At 38.0% G+C, this 21092-nt stretch overlaps 1 protein-coding gene across 2 annotated transcripts in view; it reads left to right on the top strand.

The window, feature by feature from the left end:
* cdk18 (cyclin dependent kinase 18) overlaps window positions 1–21092 on the top strand; it is a 49922-nt gene that overhangs the window by 16215 nt on the left and 12615 nt on the right. For both annotated transcript variants that reach the window (XR_007399128.1, XM_049021616.1), the window contains exons 2-8: window positions 5381–5516; window positions 14643–14779; window positions 16109–16234; window positions 19052–19108; window positions 19665–19779; window positions 19944–20038; window positions 20421–20483. Coding sequence is in view for 1 of the 2 variants with exons in the window: in XM_049021616.1 (XP_048877573.1) it covers window positions 5399–5516; window positions 14643–14779; window positions 16109–16234; window positions 19052–19108; window positions 19665–19779; window positions 19944–20038; window positions 20421–20483 (711 nt within the window). In the remaining variant the exon portion in view is untranslated. The remainder of the gene's footprint in view (window positions 1–5380; window positions 5517–14642; window positions 14780–16108; window positions 16235–19051; window positions 19109–19664; window positions 19780–19943; window positions 20039–20420; window positions 20484–21092) is intronic.

Genomic DNA, 21092 nt, shown 5'->3' with positions numbered 1-21092 from the left:
CATTACAGTTAGATGTTCTAAGGGATTCCTGTTGTTCACATTCCCTGTGTTGCTTGTGTTCCCTGCCTAATCAAAAATGTCATTCTCCACAGGGGCTCTGGACTAACTGAACTAGATCTGACTAGACATCCTTGCCTTACTGTTTTCTGCTTTTATTTTATTTCATCACACATGCTGTGTAAGAGAACCTTAATGTGAACAGTATTCCTAGCAGTACCTAATTATGCAGCTTCAGAGAGAATATTTTTGAATGAAATCAGCTTTATACTTTCTAGCTTCAAGGGAAATGGATAGTCTCTGTATGCATTTGAATGCTTAGATGAAAAATACAAATGAATTGGCAGCTGTGCTTTACAGAAGCAATATGCTGGAACATTGCAGTTGTGAGGAGATGCACAGGGACGGGATTGGGGATTTACCTAGAGTCATGTTAGGATTTCTACCTCCGACTTAATATTGCTTGACCCTTATCAATGCAAAAAACATTTTATTGCCCAGTTAATCAAATGTTGCACAATGGTTTATAGTCCAGAGGACATATACCCAGTACATTTCTGGCAGTATTTTTATAGATCAATTAAAAGACTAGTCTAAAAATAAAGATTTTAAAAGCTTATAAATATTAATCTAATGTTAATGTGAAATTATGTTGGTGTCATAACTTTTTCAATTAAACAAAGCTATAAGTTTACATGAATTACTTATCCAGTCCGTATTCAGTACATTTTAATTGTATATACAAATCACTGTACATACACAGGCTAGAACAACAACACAAAGAACCCTTGTAGCATTTGTAATAGTGTATTATACAAAGTTTAACAGTCATTCGGTTACAACACAAGCACAGGATTGCGACCCAAATAACCTATCCGCAGGTGTTCTCAAACACAAAGACTAAGTGATGGTAAGACTTAAACTAAAAGACTAGACTTTGTCTCCAAATTTCTTTTTCAGTACACTGTATATCCCACAGTAATAAACATCACATTTTACACCTGTCATTACAAAACATAGCTGTTAAAAATTTCACTTTATAAAACCCAAATAAAAACCTTGTTGCCATCATCACTGTAGCATTTTAGCTCAGCTGTCGTTCACCTTTCTTGGGTAGTATGGATTTTGAGCTTGGGCTCTTTGTTTGTCCTCACATCCATTATTATTACTATTTTTTTTTTTACTTAATATACTGTTGTTCATCTATGCTTTTTCAAGATGGCAGTTGTATTTTGTGTTTTAGAATCAGGTTATTTGCATAACCAGTTGACAATGAACACATTTGCAAGTCCCATCTTAAAGTACCAAAGTTCCAAAGGCATACCCTGCTGGTTTGGACCGGGAATTAATAGAAACAAGACAGTACCGAGTTTTTAGTACCAAAAGTTTGGTACCTGGTGCAGTGAAAAGGCTCCTGGTGGTGTTTGGAAGTCTTGTGCCTGGAATTTGCGTGTCTTCCATGTGTTCTCTTGGTTTGCACCCACATACAGTGCCCTTCATAATTTTTGGGACAAAGACACATTTTTCCTTGATTTACCCCTGTGCTCAACAGTTTCAACAATTCACACATGATTAAAGTGCATATTCCAGACTTTAAAAATATTTGCATATATTTCAGTTTCACCATGTAGAAATTACAACACATTTAATACATAGTCCCCCTCATTGCAGGTCACCATAATGTTTGGGACACAGCAATGGTGTGTATTAAAAACAGAGAATGTAACACAAACCCCATTATCTCACAAGGACAGTAGAGGGTACAGCACAGACGGAATGCAACAACGGGGAAAAGAAATCCTAAAAGATAAGATTACTAGTCCTCCCCACACAGACACCTCCCAAACTAAATTTAAATGCATATTACCTTTAAGGTAAAAAAAAATTAATTAAATAACAGTAAGGCTGCCACCAGGCTTTAGGAGGGAGTTTGGTTCAGGGGGTGTTTAACTCACTTTGTGTGATGTCACAAACTAAATATCAACAATATGTACCTGATTTAAGCTGAAAATGAGATGCACATTTAAACAACATCATTATTCTGTCTCTGTACTGCAAAATGAGCCATCCTTTGAAACAGAAGGAGATATAAATATCCATCCATCTTCTGAAACTGCTTGCCCTACTCAGGGTCACAGGAGGTCCAGAGCCTATGGGCACAAGGCAGGGAACAGCCCATCGCAGGGCACACTCACCATTCACACCTATGGGCAATTTGATAACTCCAATTAACCTAAGCCTGTTTTATGACTGTGGGGGGAGTGGGGGACCAAACCCAAGCCCAAAGGTGTGAGTTAACCGGGCTAACCACTGCACCACCATGCCACCTAGGATATAAGTAGAATAGATAAGGATAACCTGACAAACCTGACTTTTCTTCTTGTGTTAGAGTCTTGTCATTTCTGGGAAAAGGGTAATGCATTATTCATTCACAAGTAGGCGGCATGACCATAGATATCTATTCCTAAATGCCGAATAAATAGAACAACAGATTATGTTCCAAAGTGCACCTATTGCCGCGAATTGCTAGGACTGACATTCAGTTAATCAGGTTTGTAGATATATCAGATGATTTAAGGATCTGCTAATTGTATTGCACCATTTCATGAAACAATGCGGTGCAAGAATAATTTGCTCAAACCTGCATGTCTGTAATCTGGGGACCTTAACTAATCTTGTGTTTGTTTTTCTACTGTTTAATTAATCCATATTGGATTCCCAGGTTGGAAAAATGTGCTACATGTAAACACATCTGTAATTATTCTAGCTGAAATCCAAGCAACACAGGTTCCAAAGGGGCAATACAACATTCGTTTAAGAATGCATTACGTAGTATTGCATTGACTGTTACAAAATATGTAGGTACATATAATGTATGGAATGGTTAATACAGTATTGTCATTACTGCTGACTGACATGGTGAGAGGAGGAGGAGGTGAGGGAGAAGTAGATGTTGTCCATTCAGTAATTGATGAATAATATCAATCCATCCATTTCTCAAACCCCCTTGTTTTATGCTGGGTCAAAAGGGTCTGGAGCCTATCGACAGGTGCAAGGCAGGGAATAACTCAGGACAGGGCACCAACCCATTGCAGTAACTGATACTTTATTAATCTCTGTGGGGAATTTTTTCTTTACACCTCCCCTAACCTGCTCTCTGTAGGTGAGAGCAAGCTGGCCGCAAAGGGCAGCCACCCGTAGCAACACCCAAGGAGCTGGGGGTTAAGGGACTGGATGAGCTGCAGATGTGCCAAGGCCAGGCTCAAACCAGAGACCTTCCAATCACAAGCACATAGGGTTAGCCCACTGAGCCACAAACTGTCCCTAAATGAATAGTTTCAGGGTTAGGTTTAAAATTTCATTGTATTATGTATTATTTCTACTATTAAAAAACTAGACACTAAAATGCAAATATGATGGATCTAACACAAAAGGAGAAGATGGCCAGGCAGCATTTGCACACTAAGTGATTGCGGGCTTTGTTTACATCTCTAGCAGACATGCAGCTGTTCATCACCTCCCTCTCAGCACCGTTGCCTGGCAGCAAAGTAAATGGATTGCTAGAGCATACTGCTCCTCATTTCTTATCTGTCTGAGATGCAATGGATGGATAATTCATGTGTGACCGAAAAGGAAAGCACCAAAGCTTTGTCCTCAAGTGGATGGATGGAGTCTGCTCTGCTTACCACATGGGGATGGAAGGATTTGCATTCAGGCTACTTGTTTCATGATGAACATGGTTGTTGTTGTCATATTATTATTGTTACTACTATTATTATTACTATTATTATTAATAATAATGATAACAAAAATATTCACAAGATAGTCAACCATAATCATCATTATTATTGACAACAACCATTTTGAATATAACAATAATAATTATAATTTTAAATAATAGTGATATTAATAAAAAAGGTAGCCTTAATTAATCTCATAGACAGCAGAGCTTTATGATGGCCACAATATATTCTATTAAAGATAAAATGAGTTCTAGCTACTCTGAAAGTAACAGGTAAAGTAATGGAGAATGAATCGGGGTGAATGACAATTGACAGTTTTTCATATAATATTCATTTAAACCTCTGGATACATTGTAATATATAATGTAAAGTTGATTAGTACTGCTCAAATACACCCATCCAGAACCTGACCTATAATATGTCTATAAGCTGCAGAGCTCAAAAGTCTTGGCTAGACATGTTCATAATGCTTGTTTTTTTTTTTTTTTTTTTTAACTAACACCTGTGAAAATAGGTTTTTGAGAGGTGTATGTTTAAAGTTTATTTAAAAAAATAGAATAATGACATTTTAAATGGTCTCAGATTATTGGTACTGAGTTTGTGCTGGATTAAACATTTGTATTTATCTATAGGATAAATATTTTTTATACAGGTGAAATGTTCAACGGGTTAATAGTGTGATTTATCTAAAGCAGGGGTGCCCAATACGTTGATCACGATCTACTGCTCGATCGCAAAGGTAGAGTGGGTAGATCGCATGGTATAAAAAATGGAGGATGGATGACGCGTTCAACCGCGCCAGCTGTTGCAAAACTCCAGCAAGCAACCGAGTCGCCTCCAATTTATTTCTACTAAACTTAAAAAACGGTATAAAAATAAATGGGGGAGCTGGACCAAGTAAGAAGCAAAAACCTACCACTTACATATGGAAAGGAAGAAGGGTTTTTCCCTACAATGTCATATTCGAAGTGCGTTTACTTCATCTGTCAGTCTACCATTGCTTTTCCGAAGAAGGGAAACGTGGAGCGGTATTTTCGGACTTTTCATAAAAACTACGACATTAACTTTCCCCCGAAAAGCGATCTGAGAAAGAGGAAGGTTAAGGAACTACAATCCCAGTTCAATTTAAAAGTGCTTTATTTATTTATTTATTTTAAATAAAAAATAATAATAAAGAATACTCGGCATGTCATGACCGATTTCTGTGCGCGGAGCGTGGAAGCAGGAGAAGGACACGTAAGAGTGAGGAATACGGGATTTACTAGGAAAAAGGAGCAGGGACATGAGCAGGCAGCACTACACAATCAGACTTAACTTAAATGACAGACCTAAAGAAACGTATTAAAACGCGGACTGAAAAATACAGGACTAATCAGAAATAACACTAAACGGCTGACAATCGGGGTTTCACACGAGGTTAATGAGGGGGTGTGGAACACAGGAGGATTGGACAAGCAGTGCATCATACGGTATATCTATAAAGAAATATATGTTTCGCATTTTTATAGTAGGTAGATCATTTTGGTTTGGTCATATATAAGTAGCTCGCAAGCTTAAAAAGTGTGGGCACCCCTGATCTAAAGCAATGCATGTTGTCCAACTGTCTTCGTGCGATTTGCAGTGTCTTTTCTTCTCCCCAGGATTGTTGTTCTGAGATAATGAACAAAATGAAGAACTTTAAGCGACGTTTCTCACTGTCAGCACCAAGAACGGAGACCATTGAGGAGACTGAATTCACCGAGCAAATCAACCAACTGAACATTCACCATAATGAACGTAAGAAATGTAGAATGGACAGGATATAAAAAGCACCATATATTTATTATTGAAAGCGGGCATTATAATTTTTCTTCCAAAAATATCTGATATATGTTGAGGGGAAATTAGACAATATATTAAGACATTACTTTTCATTGTTTGTGCATCATCAATGTGTAAATGCATTGTGCAATTTTCTTTGGATTTTACCCATTTTTTAAAAATAGAATTTGTCTTGTAATAATATGGTGGTTGCCTTCTTGAAAGATATTATTATAGTTGAATTGCTGTATAAAAACCATTAATTCATTACCTGCTAATGGATCATCATATTGCTACCATTTTTTAAAACAATGATGGATCACTGATGGATAACTACTATGCCCAGTAAAAAAGGCCTCTGATAGATAGCCTGAGGAACTTACTGCTAAAGCTTTCATAATCCATTCATTGTTATGTGCACAATGGAGGTGGGCAAAAAACAGGAGGTGGACTGAGTCTAGCCACTGGGGGGGGGGGGGGGCAAACCAGCCTGTTCTGTGCCTGTTCCAAGCCCCAATAAATAGAGAGGGTTTGTGTCAGGAAAGGCATCCAGCAGTTTTGACCATTGTGGGAAATGAGCAAGGGCTATAGTGTTATGAGTGGGTCTGATTGACGAAGAAGAGGGAGAAGGAGAAATAAAGGGGTTAGCTGGAGATGAGACTGGGGACACCAAATGTGGGGACATGACTGGAATAAAGGAAAAGGTAGAGAGTTGCCAGACACGATGGACGGGAGATAAGGAGACACTGTTGGAAGTTGTTACAGAGGAGCAAATAATGGTATTGTATTATTTAAAAAGGAAAGTCTTGGCAGTATGAATAGGAGGATAGAAAGGATGATGAGCCTTGATGAGACTATAGATGATGCAATTTGTGCGTATGCTCCTCGGGTGGGAAGAGGATACGGAGGCTTCTTGGGCGCAAATGGATGAATAATTTAGGATGACATGAGAGGGTGATTGTTGGTGGGGATCTAAATAGGCAAGTGGGACAGAGTAGACAGGTGACTGAAATGGTACAAGGAAGATGAGGAGTAGGGTAAAGAAATGGGAGAAAGAAAGGGGAGGAGGTAATAGATTTCATCCTGGCATTTGATTTTGCAGTAGTTAACACTGAGGTGGATGGAAGGAGTAAAGGAGGACTTTTGCAAAGAAAGAAGGGTCTGGCTGAAATGGAGGAACACAAAAATGCCTTCCAAGCTTTGTGACTCATTTTGACTCCATGAGGAATGGGTTACATTAACAATCACAAGCTTTGCAGGGTTACATGATGCAATATACTCCTCTGCCTTGTGACCCTTTGCATGCTTCCCCGTTGTACTCCTCTGCCTCGCAACACCTTGCATTACAGTACTTTTACAAATGATTATACGACAGACACCTGCTAAGAAGATTATGTGCTGTAGAAGAGACGAGGTAGTTTTCACTGGCATCTGAAATTACAGCAATCTGATCTTCAGTTAAAAAAAAAAAAAGTATCAGTGGGCGTTCTCATATTAAAACCCCACGATTCATACCAAGTTGATGTTTTACTCCACCTTTTGAAATAATAAAATATCAATGCTGTAAAATCTGGACTTCTAATGGTAGTTCTCTAAAATTGAAACAATTTTAGTCCATTGTTCATTCGGGCAAAAATAACATTGAGAGTGCACTTAACCTTATAGTATCTGTGTGTTTTTAAGCCATTAGAACAAGTTTCTGTGTTTTTTTCCGAGTCTCATCCTGCAGTCCCTAAAACAAGCTGCTAGGCCCATTGGTGTCTCTGAATTACCTATAATATGTTATTGCTTGAGCGTGGGCTCTGAAATGTACTGGCGTTCCATCCCGGGTGTCCCCCTGACTTGGGCCCTGTGCTGCCTGGGACACAGACTCACCGTGGCACTATATCGGATGAGCTGTTGTGAAAAATAGATGAAACATGTAATTGTCTTTCTTAGAAAAAGATTAAGAATTCCCTAGACTCCAGATTTGTTTTCTTCACTTGGCCTCTATTGAACACACAAACAAGAGTGAAATATGCAGGTATGTTCAAAGACAGTATTTTTGCCCTTGCAGAGGGCAAAGGGTACTAGTGCAAGGATGAGCATGACCCCAGACTGAAAGTGGGGTGCAGCAATTGAATTTTTCTAGCTGCTGTCTTTAATTTTATGTGTGGCTGCCGAAAACTCAGTAAGTATCAGACATGGATTGGTCATACATGCCTGATACCTGATCCGACTAATAGGTGTGGGTCAGTGCCAATACCGATCCCAATAACAGATTGGTGCACCTCAAGTATATGGACAAAAGTATTGGAACACACATCTCAATCATTGAATTCTGGTGTTTCGTTTAGACTCAATGCCACAGTTGTATGAAATTAAGCACCTAGCTATGCAGTCAGGTTTACAAACATTTGTGAAAGTGCGTCATTGTGAAGAGCTCAGTGAATTCAATCATGGTGTTGTCATAGGATGCCACCTTTACATTGTCAGTTTGTGAAATTTCCTCCCTGCTAGATATTCAATTTATTGCAAAATGGAAGTGTTTAGGAAGAACGGAAACATGCAGTCACATAAAGTAACAGAGTGGGGTTGCCAAGTGTTGAGGTGCATAGTGTGTAAATGTCACCAATGCTTTGTTGAATCAATAAGTGCAGCGTTCCAAATTTCCTCTGTTATTAACCCCAGCACAAAAATTGTGCACTGGGAGCTTCATGAAATGGGCTTCCATGGTCAAGTAGCTGCATGAAAGCCTCACAGGACCAAGCACAATGCCAGGTGGTGGATGGAGTGATGTACTGCATGCCATTACTGGTAGCAGTGGAAATATCTTCTGTGGAGTGACGAATCATGGTTCTCTGTTTGGCAGTCTGATGAATGAGTCTGGGTTTGACAGATGCCAGGAGAATTTTACTTGCCTGACTGCACTGTACAAGCTGTAAAGTTTGGTGGAGGAGGGATAATGATACATATGGGGGTTGGACTTGGGCCCTTAGTTCCAGTAAAGGGAACTCTTAAGGCTTCAGCATACCAAGACATTTTGAACAAGTTTGTGCTTCCAATTTTGCGGGAACAGTTTGGGGAAGGCCATTTTCTGTTCCAGCATGACTGCCCCAGTGCACAAAGCAAGGTCCATAAAGACATGGGTGGGTGAGTTTGATGCGTACTTGACTGCCTGCACAGAGCCTCGACCTTAACCTAGAAAATTTATTATGATAAAATATGAAGTTTTCAAAAGTACATTAACAATGAAGGGCAACACCTGATCCCACCAAAGCCAATAATTATTATAATAATAATTATAATTATAATGAATATTTCCAAACATACTTTGTGGTTTTTGTAATTTTTGGTCTTTTTATTCATTTATTCATATTAATAATTCTATTTTTCGGAAGGGAATAGACCCTTCAAAAGCCATTCAGTATTGCCTTGTACATCTCACACATACCCACACACACATGTAGGTTTGTAATTACATCTTTGTGAGGTCTCTCCATTCATTTCTATGTGGAAAACTCTAATCCCAACATGAACACTTTAACCAACACCAAGCCCTAACCCTAACTGTGAGTAACCAAACTTAATACAAGACTTTTTTTTTTTTTTTGATTATTGTATTTACAGATCTTGGTGGGGACCTGAACACAATGCCAAAATAACAGGTTTTTAATCACGTTGTAGGGGACAGTTGGTCCACTTGTGCTCCAGTCTGCGGCACTCCTGATTGCCAGAGCATGTGTGATCATTAAACCATGGGGAGTGTCTGGTGGTTTTTACCACTTTATCTCTCAAAGGAGCTGTTTCATCTAAAATCTGACTAACCACTGTATTGATGTCATGGGTGATTTCATTGACATCTGTATTAGAACTAGAAGTTCACATTACTTACTGCATTAATATATCGTAGGCAATTTCTAGTCATAGTTAATAAAGCATGAAGCAACTTTTACATAAACAAGGAAGCTTCATTGTAGTGCGTATTAAATATCTGTACAATTTCCAAAACATTTTCAATAAACCGCTTCCTACACAATATGTTTTTTTCAGAATTTGCATGGATTATTAATGTTGCGCAGTTTTTACAAGGTTTCCATGCGAATGTATTGTGACAGTGTGATATTAAACCAACTTCCCAAGAGATTGAAATTTATTTTTTTATGTTGTAGAATGCAGTTTACTACACAGTGGCCCACTATTCACTGATAGAATTCCTGACAAATCATGTGTTAAATACGCGCGTTTAATGAGTACCTTTGTACATCTGCCCACACGAGGACATCAGTTGAGTAGGCGGTCCTGCTGTGTGGCCCGAGACATATTCGCGGTCACACTGGTATAAGAATGTAGCAATATGTGTCCCTGACCACCTCCGAATGGTGTTTTGAGCAATCTAATCTCTATGCATCCTCAATGCAATTGCAATGTTAACATGTAACTCTAAAATCCATCATGCTTTCCAGTGGGGACACAAGGACTACCCAAGCCAAAGCTAATTATGGACCATCTCACTCAATTTAATATAACGTACATAAAACCACAGATGATTAGAGGGGCCTGCGGGAACGGTTGGGTAGAGGCTTCATCTGACCTGAAAGTCTCTAAACATTTGAGAGGCAGGCAGAAAATTCTTTTCAGCTGCAAAAAAATACCATCTATATAAATGCCCCAAAGGATCCCAAACCTTGTGTTTGCCACATTGAGAAAGTAGCATCCATGCCCGCAGGATGGAATAGATAGTTGTCAATCAAGGGAGTGAGTGAAGGGGCTGAAAGGAATTTAAAATGGTGCCTAAACTGGTATGAGATGCTAATGGTATCAGTTTGGCTGATATTTTAAGTTCCTGGAGTAAAACAGGAGGGGCTGATAGGTAGATTTTCGAACCCTTTGTGTCCTCCCACCCAGGGGCGCTGCTAAGGATTTTGGGCCCCATGAAAAGAATCTTGACAGGGCCCCCAACACAGTTTATTGGGGGCTTCTCTGGGCCCCCTCTCAGTCATGGGCCCCGAGAATCGTCATCGTTTACCCCCCCTTTACAGCGCCCCTGCTCCCACCCCATCTGATCAACTGACTTGGATAAATAAAGAGAGATGCACCAAAACTAAAAAAGAAAGGCTGCTGCATTTTGTACCAGCTAAAGTTTATTTAAGGATCCAGATGGACAACCCGAACGGAGGCATTATAGTAGTCCAGCCTGGAGGTTATAAAGGCTTCTACCATAGCTTCGGTAACTACTATTTTTTTTATTGTTCTGGAGATGTCACGTGGGTTCATTATTTTTTTGTAACCGCACAGATAGTTCCGGCAGCCTAATAATTTTTTTTTTTATTAATGCGCAATAATTTCACTCAACATTTCAAATACATTTATGGTGTGGTACTCATAAATACGCAGTTATTCTTATCAGCATAATTTTCTTTGGGTGCTTGTGTTTTGAAAACCAATCTGTTCAATGTTTCTATGGTAACTTAACCCTTTTGTACATAGGACTTTCAGGAGACACTATTGCTGTACATAGCTCTCTCCTGAACACTAATAACAGTTTATAAACAAACTGAACGTATTACACTTTAAACGAAATTTCTTTTAAAAGAAGTTTGCCTAAGAGAGTTCAGGAGTGTTGAAGAATAATTGTGGTTATATTAAAGCTCATTAGAATTTTACAAACTCTCTTTGTGTTATATATTGTATTTACATGTATGTTTGCACATATTGCGATAAATATACATATTGTACCTGTCACGCCCAACAAGTACGATCCTCGTGTGTGCCACGCCCCCTCATCATCCACGTGCGCTTCCCCGATTGTGCCCAGCTCTTCCCTTTTATTTCGCCTTGTCTCTTGTATATCCGTCAACGTATTGCCCTGTCTGATGTCGGTCATTGATGTTATGTGCGTCGCTGTACCCCCAGTCATCCCTAATAAACCCTCGTTTTCCCGTATTCCGCCTACCTGCCTCGTCCTTCGCCGCTTCCAGCCTGCTGTCCACCGCGGAGCCTGACAGTACCTGTACCTTTTTAAAATTGTAACCTTTTTTTTTCTTCTTGTAAAATATAAAACATTATAGTAATTTCTGATCAAAATAACCTCCAAAAAATAATACTGAATAATATTTCATACTCACTGCCAGGTGAAATATACCTTCCTATAAATTTCATGCATAGCAAAGCACCTACCTCTCAAAATATGCTAGCATCAGTGTTTGTACCTCCATCAGGGTCCAGTGATCAAAATCTATTCTCTTTCGTAATCCACAAAACAAGCTAAATTGCAGAAATTACCGCTAGATAATGTCCAAGTCACACCTCACAGTTTAATGACAAAGAATGGGAGTCGGGAAAAAATGGTAAAAAAGTCAATATGAGCAAACTTCACTCGTGGTATTCTAAATAAATCTTAGTCAGGGAGTTCACATAAGGGGATATAGCACAATTTATTCAAGCACCATTTATAAATACAGCACTTAGGCCTGAAACAGATTGAATGTGTGGCGTGTACGATGCATTACGGCTGCAGCATTGAACTACTGGAGCGCGGAGCTGTGCATTTGTCCACAGCGCCCATGTTGCTACTGCGGCTCTGCTACCATTTGCGTCAGGTTAGAGTCTATCGGAATTTATACGGCTTACGGTCATACTTGAAGGTTTTATAATTTGTTTCCACGTTAGCTAATATACGTCAGATTTTTCCAACATTAAGAGACATTCCATCCCTAACCTTGAATAACTGTTTGACCACGAGATGGCATCAAAACACCATTTATCCCCCCTAGGAACACTGGGAACAGATGAAAATAGATATAAATATTGGTTTTGACTATAAAAATTATTTAATGCCAAAAATGTAATGACTTATTGTTTTGTAAAATAAATTTGTATCTCTTTAGGAGAAACATTATCAAATGGACTACTTTTGTAAAGCTCTAATAAATTTTGTACTCAAAGCCCCTGACTCCAGGGGCTGCCATTCACTTGAATGGATTTTCTATGCCTTTAGGGAAGTGTTTTTTGTTCAAAATCTATAAGAACGTTGCAGGATCACATGTGACCCTTAACAGCATGAGAGGTACAGACATTTTTAAGGCAATTTGGCACATTTTCTACATGATGGATTACATTTTAGAGAATTTTTTATGGGTTATGAACACTCCTCCCCTATAAGCAAATGAATCCCATTCAAATGAATGGTGGGATCACAAGTGACCCCCCCCCAACTAAATCACATGATGCAAGGTTTTTATGAGAACAAAAAATATCACATTATCAAACTGCTTTATACTATAATGGTCCTTTTAAAATCCAAGAAATCATCATGGTATTTGTAAATCTTTTTTTACTCCTTTTAATACTGCTTGGGATAGGTTACTATATTTGGTGAAAGGAAAAACAGGACATTTCGGGATCAGAATATTAATGAGTTTTCACGTTCACTGACCAGTCGATACATTGAGTTTACCTATGATAATGGCCATCAATAATAGAATGTTTGATTTAGAAAAGTAACAAAAGACCATAAAGTTGACCAGTTTTAACTAGCAAACAATCACATTATTTTTGTTTAGCCTCATTCAGAGTGAGAGATAGTGTACTTGAAAATGGTTAAATGGTTGCCACAGCATCCAGACAAGCTCAACCAGACTTTGTAACAGCTATAAGACTCCTGAACTCCCTGCAGTCCCTCACCAAGTGAGCAGCACCAACTCTTCACTCCACCAGCCACTTAACTTTCTTTAATTGATATGTTTGTATTTGTATTGCTGCTACATTACCTGCTGCTCTACTATACTATATAGCATACTATATTATGTACAGGTAGCTTACATACCACATCCTTATTTATGTTGCATAGTTTGTAATTGTATGTTGCATACTGAATTTAGTACAGAAAGGCTGTATTCAATATTATTATGTAGAGATAGTTTATGCCCATCATTCTAGTTATGTTACACATTTTCCATACCCGCCAGAGATATAATTACAAACCTGCTTTTGTGTGTGTCTGTGTGTGTGTGGCAATGGTGTCTCATATAGAGAGTCAGAGTGGCACCTCTTTTCATGTGTACGGTAAACAGTTCTCAGCTAAAGGCCTGTTGATAGTCATACTGATATCATGCAGGCAACATTACATGACTGATGTCTTTTACTATAGTTTCAATGTTTAGGCTATGTGTCATAGATATGAAAATGCATAAATATTTATTATTTTTAACCATTTTGGCAGTTGCATGTTATCAAAGAAGAAGGCTACATGTGTTCTATGTAGTCAGAGCAGAAAACCCAGTGTAGACGATCATTATGTTGACAAGTTAATAGTTTTCTGGTGTACATTAGATATAGGTTTCTGCTGGAAATATATTTTCTATATAGTCAACATAGAAAATATATATTTTTCAAATAACAGAGGAGCCTACTTACCAATTTTGTCGGGGAAAAAAATCTCAAAGAACATGAAGCAAGATATGAACCCAAGACAAATGCACAGTACTTCTGATTAAATGGAGATGCTACTCTGAACATCTATTTATACTGTTTTAGATTTAGTTCGGTAGCTATAATGTGAATTAGGGTCCTGTAATACTTCTTGCAATGTCCACCACTGGCAATCTGTACAACAGATACCCAAAACATGGCTTTTAAACTGAGCCAGCCTGAGTGCAGAGGGATTACTGTATAATTTTTTATTGTGATTATTATTACAACTGAGCATACACTTCTTGGTCCAAGACAATATTATGGTCCATGGTACTGAATGCTGCAGTTAGACCTAGCCACACAAACAAAGATATACAGCTATGATCGGAAGCCTTAAGCAAATTATTCATTACTTTTACTGTGGCTGTTGCTGTGCTATAGTTTGGTCTAAAACTAGACTAAAGTAGTAAATTATTATTGTTGTTCTGTAGAAAGGAAGATAGAATAAGTGGGATTCATAACCTGTATGATGCACATCTTGGTTTATGAAAGGTTTTATAAATCTGTACAAACGTTTCCTCTTCCACAAGAATGTACAAACATTTTTTGCAAATGAGCCCCCTGGTCCCTCTCTGACCCTGTATTCGATAGTTGATTGAAAGATGTTTGAATATCACCCCCGTACCTGTAATTCTGTACACTACACAGACCTGGCACCGGACTGGCTGGCGATGCAGACCCTGCAACCTGAGCTCGGTTCCCTCGCTGTAGACAATAACAGCCATTCTCCCACCCAGTTCCACTACCACAGCAAGCCACCACAGCAGCACTGCTTCTCTGTGGAGGTCAGTATGGTATACATATAATGCAATTGGTACAAAACATGGAATAAATACATTCTTCATACATATAATACTTGCAGGCCAAATGAGAATGCGTGGATGTCCTCCACAGTACTTGACACACAGAACAGTAATTTTATGTGTACATAAGCTGTAGCAGGTGTTGCATAGTCATGCACAGTATATATACATCAGTGGTTGGCAGCGCATCGACTGTGAGCTCTTAGTAGTTCACACAGAGCTTAAAAGAAATCTGAAGTATTTTTTTTTAATTTTGCATACAGATGTGTATTTGACTTTGTCTCAAACGATGATGAGACCAGGTCAAATACACAGTAGCTCCCCTATACAACTAGTAGCTCCCCTGATTATTTTCTTTGTTAAAGCAGTGAAAAAGGTTGGAGACCCCCTGCCCTGCATGATGTTCTACAATAATGCGGAGTGTTCATTCAATCAGTAAACAATATCATCTTCCTTTTTTTTTTTTTTTTTTGGGGGGGGTGTCATTTTGTCCACCCATCCATGCATACATTCATTCATCTATCCACATGTCCGTCCATTTTTCATACTTGTCCTTGTGCTGGCCACATGATCACATTGTTCATATGTTATATTTGCATTTTCCTGCTAGAACAACATGGACGTACTTTTTGTGAGGGTGACCAAGTAAAAGAAATATGCTTATTCGGAAGTCAATGGCTTAAATTTTCACATTTACTGGGTAGACCTATAGCAATAAGGACGCCATATTCAACTGTGGATAACTGTGACCAAAACATACAAAGCTCCAACACCTTACCTAACAGCCTCTTTAACATGTATGTAGGAGCAGTGTTTTTCAGACCTATTCTAACAGCGACAACATGGACTCTTCAGAATATATTTGGAGTTCAAATATTGTGTGCTTATTTAATAATATTAATCTTATTTTTCTAGGAGGAAAAGTATCAGGGCAGATTCTTCAAGATTTCAGGGTTGTTTATTGAACTAAAACATCTTCACTTTATACAACAGTTAATACCATTCCATAGACAATTTTACAGTGAATCACAGTAATGGTAATGTTTAAAAAGTGTATGGAAAAAAATATCAATTTTGTTCTGAAGGCATAAACCAAAGGATTGTTATGTACCATATACAGATATCTGAGTAATACAATATTTTGTAGTAATGTGATACAGTGAAAAATAGACAGTTCAGTTATATACAGTATACACTTAAAGGTAATTACTCAGACTGGGTAAACAAAGTGTTTGTAATAAAAACTCTCAATGTCATTATCCCCCAAAACACACAGGGTGTTTTGTGTTAATTGAAGTTTCTGTGGTACAGGATGTCAGTAAGCGCATGTCTCTGCCCATGGACATACATCTTCCACCGGAATTCCTGAAGAAGCTGCAGATGGACAGCACTGCACCCTCCAAACCCTTAAGCCGGATGTCCAGACGAGCCTCATTGGTCAGCACCTGTCTTCTATGTTTCTCAGCCAATCACTGTATTAGTCAGTGTCCTCAAAAGCAGAGCCAGTCAAAAGCAGCTTACATTACACACCAATGTACATTAAAAATCACTTATCTGCTGAGTAATTCCTGAAAAGGACATTTTCTCTCGAACATATACTGTACAGTTATGATGTGGTAAAATTGTGAAATGGTGGTTAATTGATGTACATGTGCAGTTCATCTTAAAACATCATGTAGAGGGAAAATCATATTCTATTTGGGCAGTTTTGCTTTTTTGTAAAACTGGAACAGGAATTTCAGAAAAGTTGCACTTGTTAACACATCTTAGTATAAAAGAATGATTCATAAATTCAATTTTTGTGAAAACCATATGAGTTTTTTTTAATTCATCTGATGTTCCCTGACTCCTGCCCATTGTGTCCGGGATAGGCTCCGGACCCCCCGCGATCCAATAGGATAAGCGGTTTGGAAAATGGATGGATGGATGGATGAATTCATCTGTTTTTGTAAATATTTCAAAATCATTCCAGAATGCTCCTTTTAATTTTTGGATATATACAATCATAAAAATTTGACTTTTTGGGTAAATAGTTGGTAAAATTAAATTTGGCAAAAGATGACAATTCATTTTTCTAAAGATTTTTGTGTTTTTGAGCCTCATTTGTGCAATTGTGCAATACAAAATAATGCTAATGAATAATAATAATAATGTTATGTTGGATTCAATGAATGTGGGGCCTGTATGACGAAGCTGGGTGTCTTGCTTAGCTGGATAACGAAGTAGAGGTACAGGTTTCTGTTTTCATGACACTGACTTTCTTCTTAGTGGCAAACACTACCATGGTGACGCATGCTACACGCATAACCTAGGAGCTCATTCATTAAAGCTTTGTAAAAATTAAATGAATTTCTCAGAACAGTCAGATGAACTTTGTGGAGGAAATGGAAAAGACTCATCTGGAGTTCAGATAGAAATGTGCATTTAAGTTGCATTTACAGTTATTTTTTACACTGTGAAATGTCCATTAATAAATACATTTTTTATTATCTAATACACAGCTAACATTCAGCATTTGTTTTATTGTTTTAAGCGAATGACTTTCTTATGTACCAATATATTTATTTTGTATAATCTAAGTTAGAGATATTCCTACTGAGAAGTCAACATGAGTAGGCACTAACACGTTTACTCACATGTAATAGGTGTGAAATGGCCCGTGTGTAAGTATGTCACAGGCAGTATAATCATTGGATATTTAGATTTATTAGAGGACATTGCTGGCAGCCAAATAAGAAGGAAGTGAATATTTGGAGACCACAATGATTATTTTTTTCGGTGATGATTTGGGACTTGTCAGCCATTTTAGACTGCCAAGAGCGATTCTGATGGAATTTGATAAACTGCCCCCGTCTCATGAACCTACTGAACAGCCAGGTTACACCTCCATCCATCATCAGGTTGGCATGGACATATTCCAGGACAAGAATGCGAAGATCCATTGGGTTCATTGTGGTTCAGGGAGCGTGAGGAATCATTTTCACGTATGACTTGGTCACCACAGAGTTGTGACCTTAACCTCACTGAAGGTCTTTGGGATGTGCTGAAGGAGGCTTTATGGGGTGGTTCAACTCACTTGTCAGTACAGGATCTTGGTGAGAAATTCATGCAAATCTGTATGAAAATAAAGGGTGAGATGTTGCATAAGCTTGTGGAAACAATGCCATGACAAATGTCCACCATAATCAAAGCTAAAGGCAATTCAACGAAAAATTCAAATGGCGATTTATTGTTTTTTTGGCCGGGCAGTGTACATGTCTTCTGAGTATATCTGCAGTCATCCCCAGAGATGTAGGGTGTTTGTGATACTTTGCTTTGACTGTTCTGTCCAGTTTGTGCCATCAAGTGCTATGGGATTGAGGATGAGTTTCATCCTTCACCAGATAGCTGTTGCACAATTTTGAGGTGTCTTCTGGGTTATTTTCTCGTTGAAGGCTTTCCAATGAGCCATAATCCTGCTGGAATGATATGCTGTTGAAGTATGCTTTGATAGCTCTAGGCATTGACAATGCCATGAATTTAATAAAGATCTCTAGCTCTGTCACAGTCAAAGCAACCCCAAGCCATCACACTGACTTTTCCATGGCTCGCAATGCACTGATTCTCAATAGTCCATAACATTGACTTCCCGCTCCTGTAGAGTCTTAGGCAGTCCAAAGAAATGTTTAAAGCTGTTTATCTGGGTAGCAAATGTACTTTGGCTTAGAACAAAAAACACAATTTAACATCAGAACATGTGCAAATGAAGAGTAACACAATAAAAACTAGTAAAAATTTCTTATGTTTTCTAAAAAGTTACTGATATCTAGTTGGATGGCTAGGTGGCTAGATTTTATTATATTTCACCAACAGCTCAATTAAATAATTAAATATATTGGTTTAAAAAGTCAGTGACAGATTGACCAGCTGTATGAGGTGTGCTAGTGGCCAAGTCAAAAAAATACATGGCTGCACTGGACGGTCACTGCAAATACTAGGATGGTTTTAGCAGAGGTTCTGAAATGGCGAAGCTGACACACTTTGACAGGCATAATATCATAGTTTTACACCGACACCAGGATAATCTAAACATCATTTTCTTTGCCTGCCTAAGACTTTTGCACAGTACTGTATATGTATATGTGTGTGTGTGTGTGCGTGCATATAATATGCATATATATATATATATAAAGAATATATAATAGATTTTTTTTTGTTTCAAGCAAGGATGCTGAACCTTTTGATGTATTTTTTTTCCTATTTTCCTACCTTTAGTCTGACATCGGCTTTGGTAAATTGGAGACATATGTTAAGTTAGGAAAGCTGGGGGAGGTGAGTATCGCAAACTTTTTCATTTACTTTCACACCCAGGAAATGCTGAAACTCCAATGCTGTGTTTGGCCAACTGCAAAGAGTCTAATCATTCTGCTGCTTTGTGAAAAAACCATAAGCATTTTCTATTCAAAGAGGATCAAATATAGAATAACAATTACGTAAAATAATAGATGTAAAACTTCAATGACATCTGTCTTTACACTGTTCTGTATGTGTTCCTTACATATCCAGGAGTACAGAGATCATCAGTGTCACTTGCAGCAAAAATGATAGAAAAACATGGGAACATTCCCAGGTCCTCAGAGTCACATAAGACTGTGGGTGTATCAACATAAGCACAGAAGAAATACAACAAAATGGCGCACCCAAATGACAAAAGACCAAAACAACAATTCTAATAAAGAACATTCATTGAAAACATAATTAAACCTTATATGAACACTGTGCTTTGCCTCTTTAAAACAAATTGAATTGTGACATGCCTTTTAAAAATGTAAAGTTGGCCTTGACAGGCTGACTGAAAATGATTTTCATGATCTTTTCATGCAACTAGGGTACTTATGCTACAGTATTCAAAGGACGCAGCAAGCTCACAGAGAACCTGGTGGCTCTGAAAGAGATTCGGCTAGAACATGAGGAAGGGGCGCCATGCACAGCCATTCGGGAAGGTATGGCATGGTTTTATGTGAAGTGAAAAAGGCTGCCATTTAGGGACATGGGATGAAATGTTCAGGCCACAGTAGCCTCTTCTTGCTGATGTTATTTGCAATTGTATGATTGATTACAGAAAAAAAATGTGAATAATTATAAATAAATCTGAATGTTACTGCAGTGTCTCTGTTAAAGAATCTCAAGCATGCGAACATAGTAACTCTGCATGACATCATCCACACTGACCGCTCACTCACCCTCGTCTTTGAGTACCTGGTAAGGAGTGGTTTATTTTATTATAATCGTAAAGAAGGAATCGAGAAAGCATATTTCATTCTTTGATTTACAATTTATGTTAATATAACACATTAAATGGAGGCATTGTATTGCTTAAATATTACACCTAGAGGAAAGAATTACAATATTTTACAATATTTTGAATGTAATGCAGCATAAATGACAAAAATGAAAAAAAAAAATCCTCTTCCAATATCCAGTTAATGGTTGAAGAGCTTATAAGTAAGGCTATAATTTGGAATGCTTTTCAGTTTGTTTCAATAGTCGAATGTCAGTCTGTTTAGGGTCACATACAGTATATGAGTGTATGTTGCTTGTTACTCCACCTAAACTTTGTGTACTTTTTTTGCATCTTGAACAGGACAGTGACTTAAAACAGTACATGGACAACTGTGGAAACCTTATGAGTATGAACAATGTAAAGGTAAGCTTTATGTCATTCTCCTGAAATGTCAAGTCAACCTATTGTCACATAAATCCCCAAGTGCAAGGACAAAATATTGCTTGATTTTATTGGCAAGTCTGTGGCGTCAAGTAAAGGAATGTTTTGAAATAAAAACCGCCCAAGCAGCATTCATGTCATACGACACAGTTCATATCTTTGTTGCCTAACCGGTTATAATACAGAAGTTAATACAACAAAAACACAGTCATTTACAAAAATAGTTCCTTTTAAGATATGTCAGACCTTGACCTTATGTTAGGGATAATGCCAAGAGGCACACTTCCCTCCAAAGCAGAGCACGTACTTTATAACATGACTTCGAAACTCAAAACTTTGTTCTGGGATCTGATAGATATTTCGAAGAATGACATCAAGCTCACATGTTTTGAAAGAATTACAAAACATAAAATATGGAGAGTACTATATCGCTATAGCCCGGGTGTCCAATTAATTTAGACAACCATAACAGAGACTATGGATAGTTATTTTTATTACTTGTTTTTTCTTTTATTTAGTTATGAAGCAACTAAATGGACCCCCCCCTTTCCTACATCAGTAGATCATAATTTTTTTTGTTTGTTTATGAGC

Source organism: Brienomyrus brachyistius, chromosome 8 (assembly GCF_023856365.1).
Source record: "Brienomyrus brachyistius isolate T26 chromosome 8, BBRACH_0.4, whole genome shotgun sequence".
NCBI classification, from domain to species: domain Eukaryota; kingdom Metazoa; phylum Chordata; class Actinopteri; order Osteoglossiformes; family Mormyridae; genus Brienomyrus; species Brienomyrus brachyistius.
This window is presented reverse-complemented; position numbering and strand designations above follow the sequence as displayed.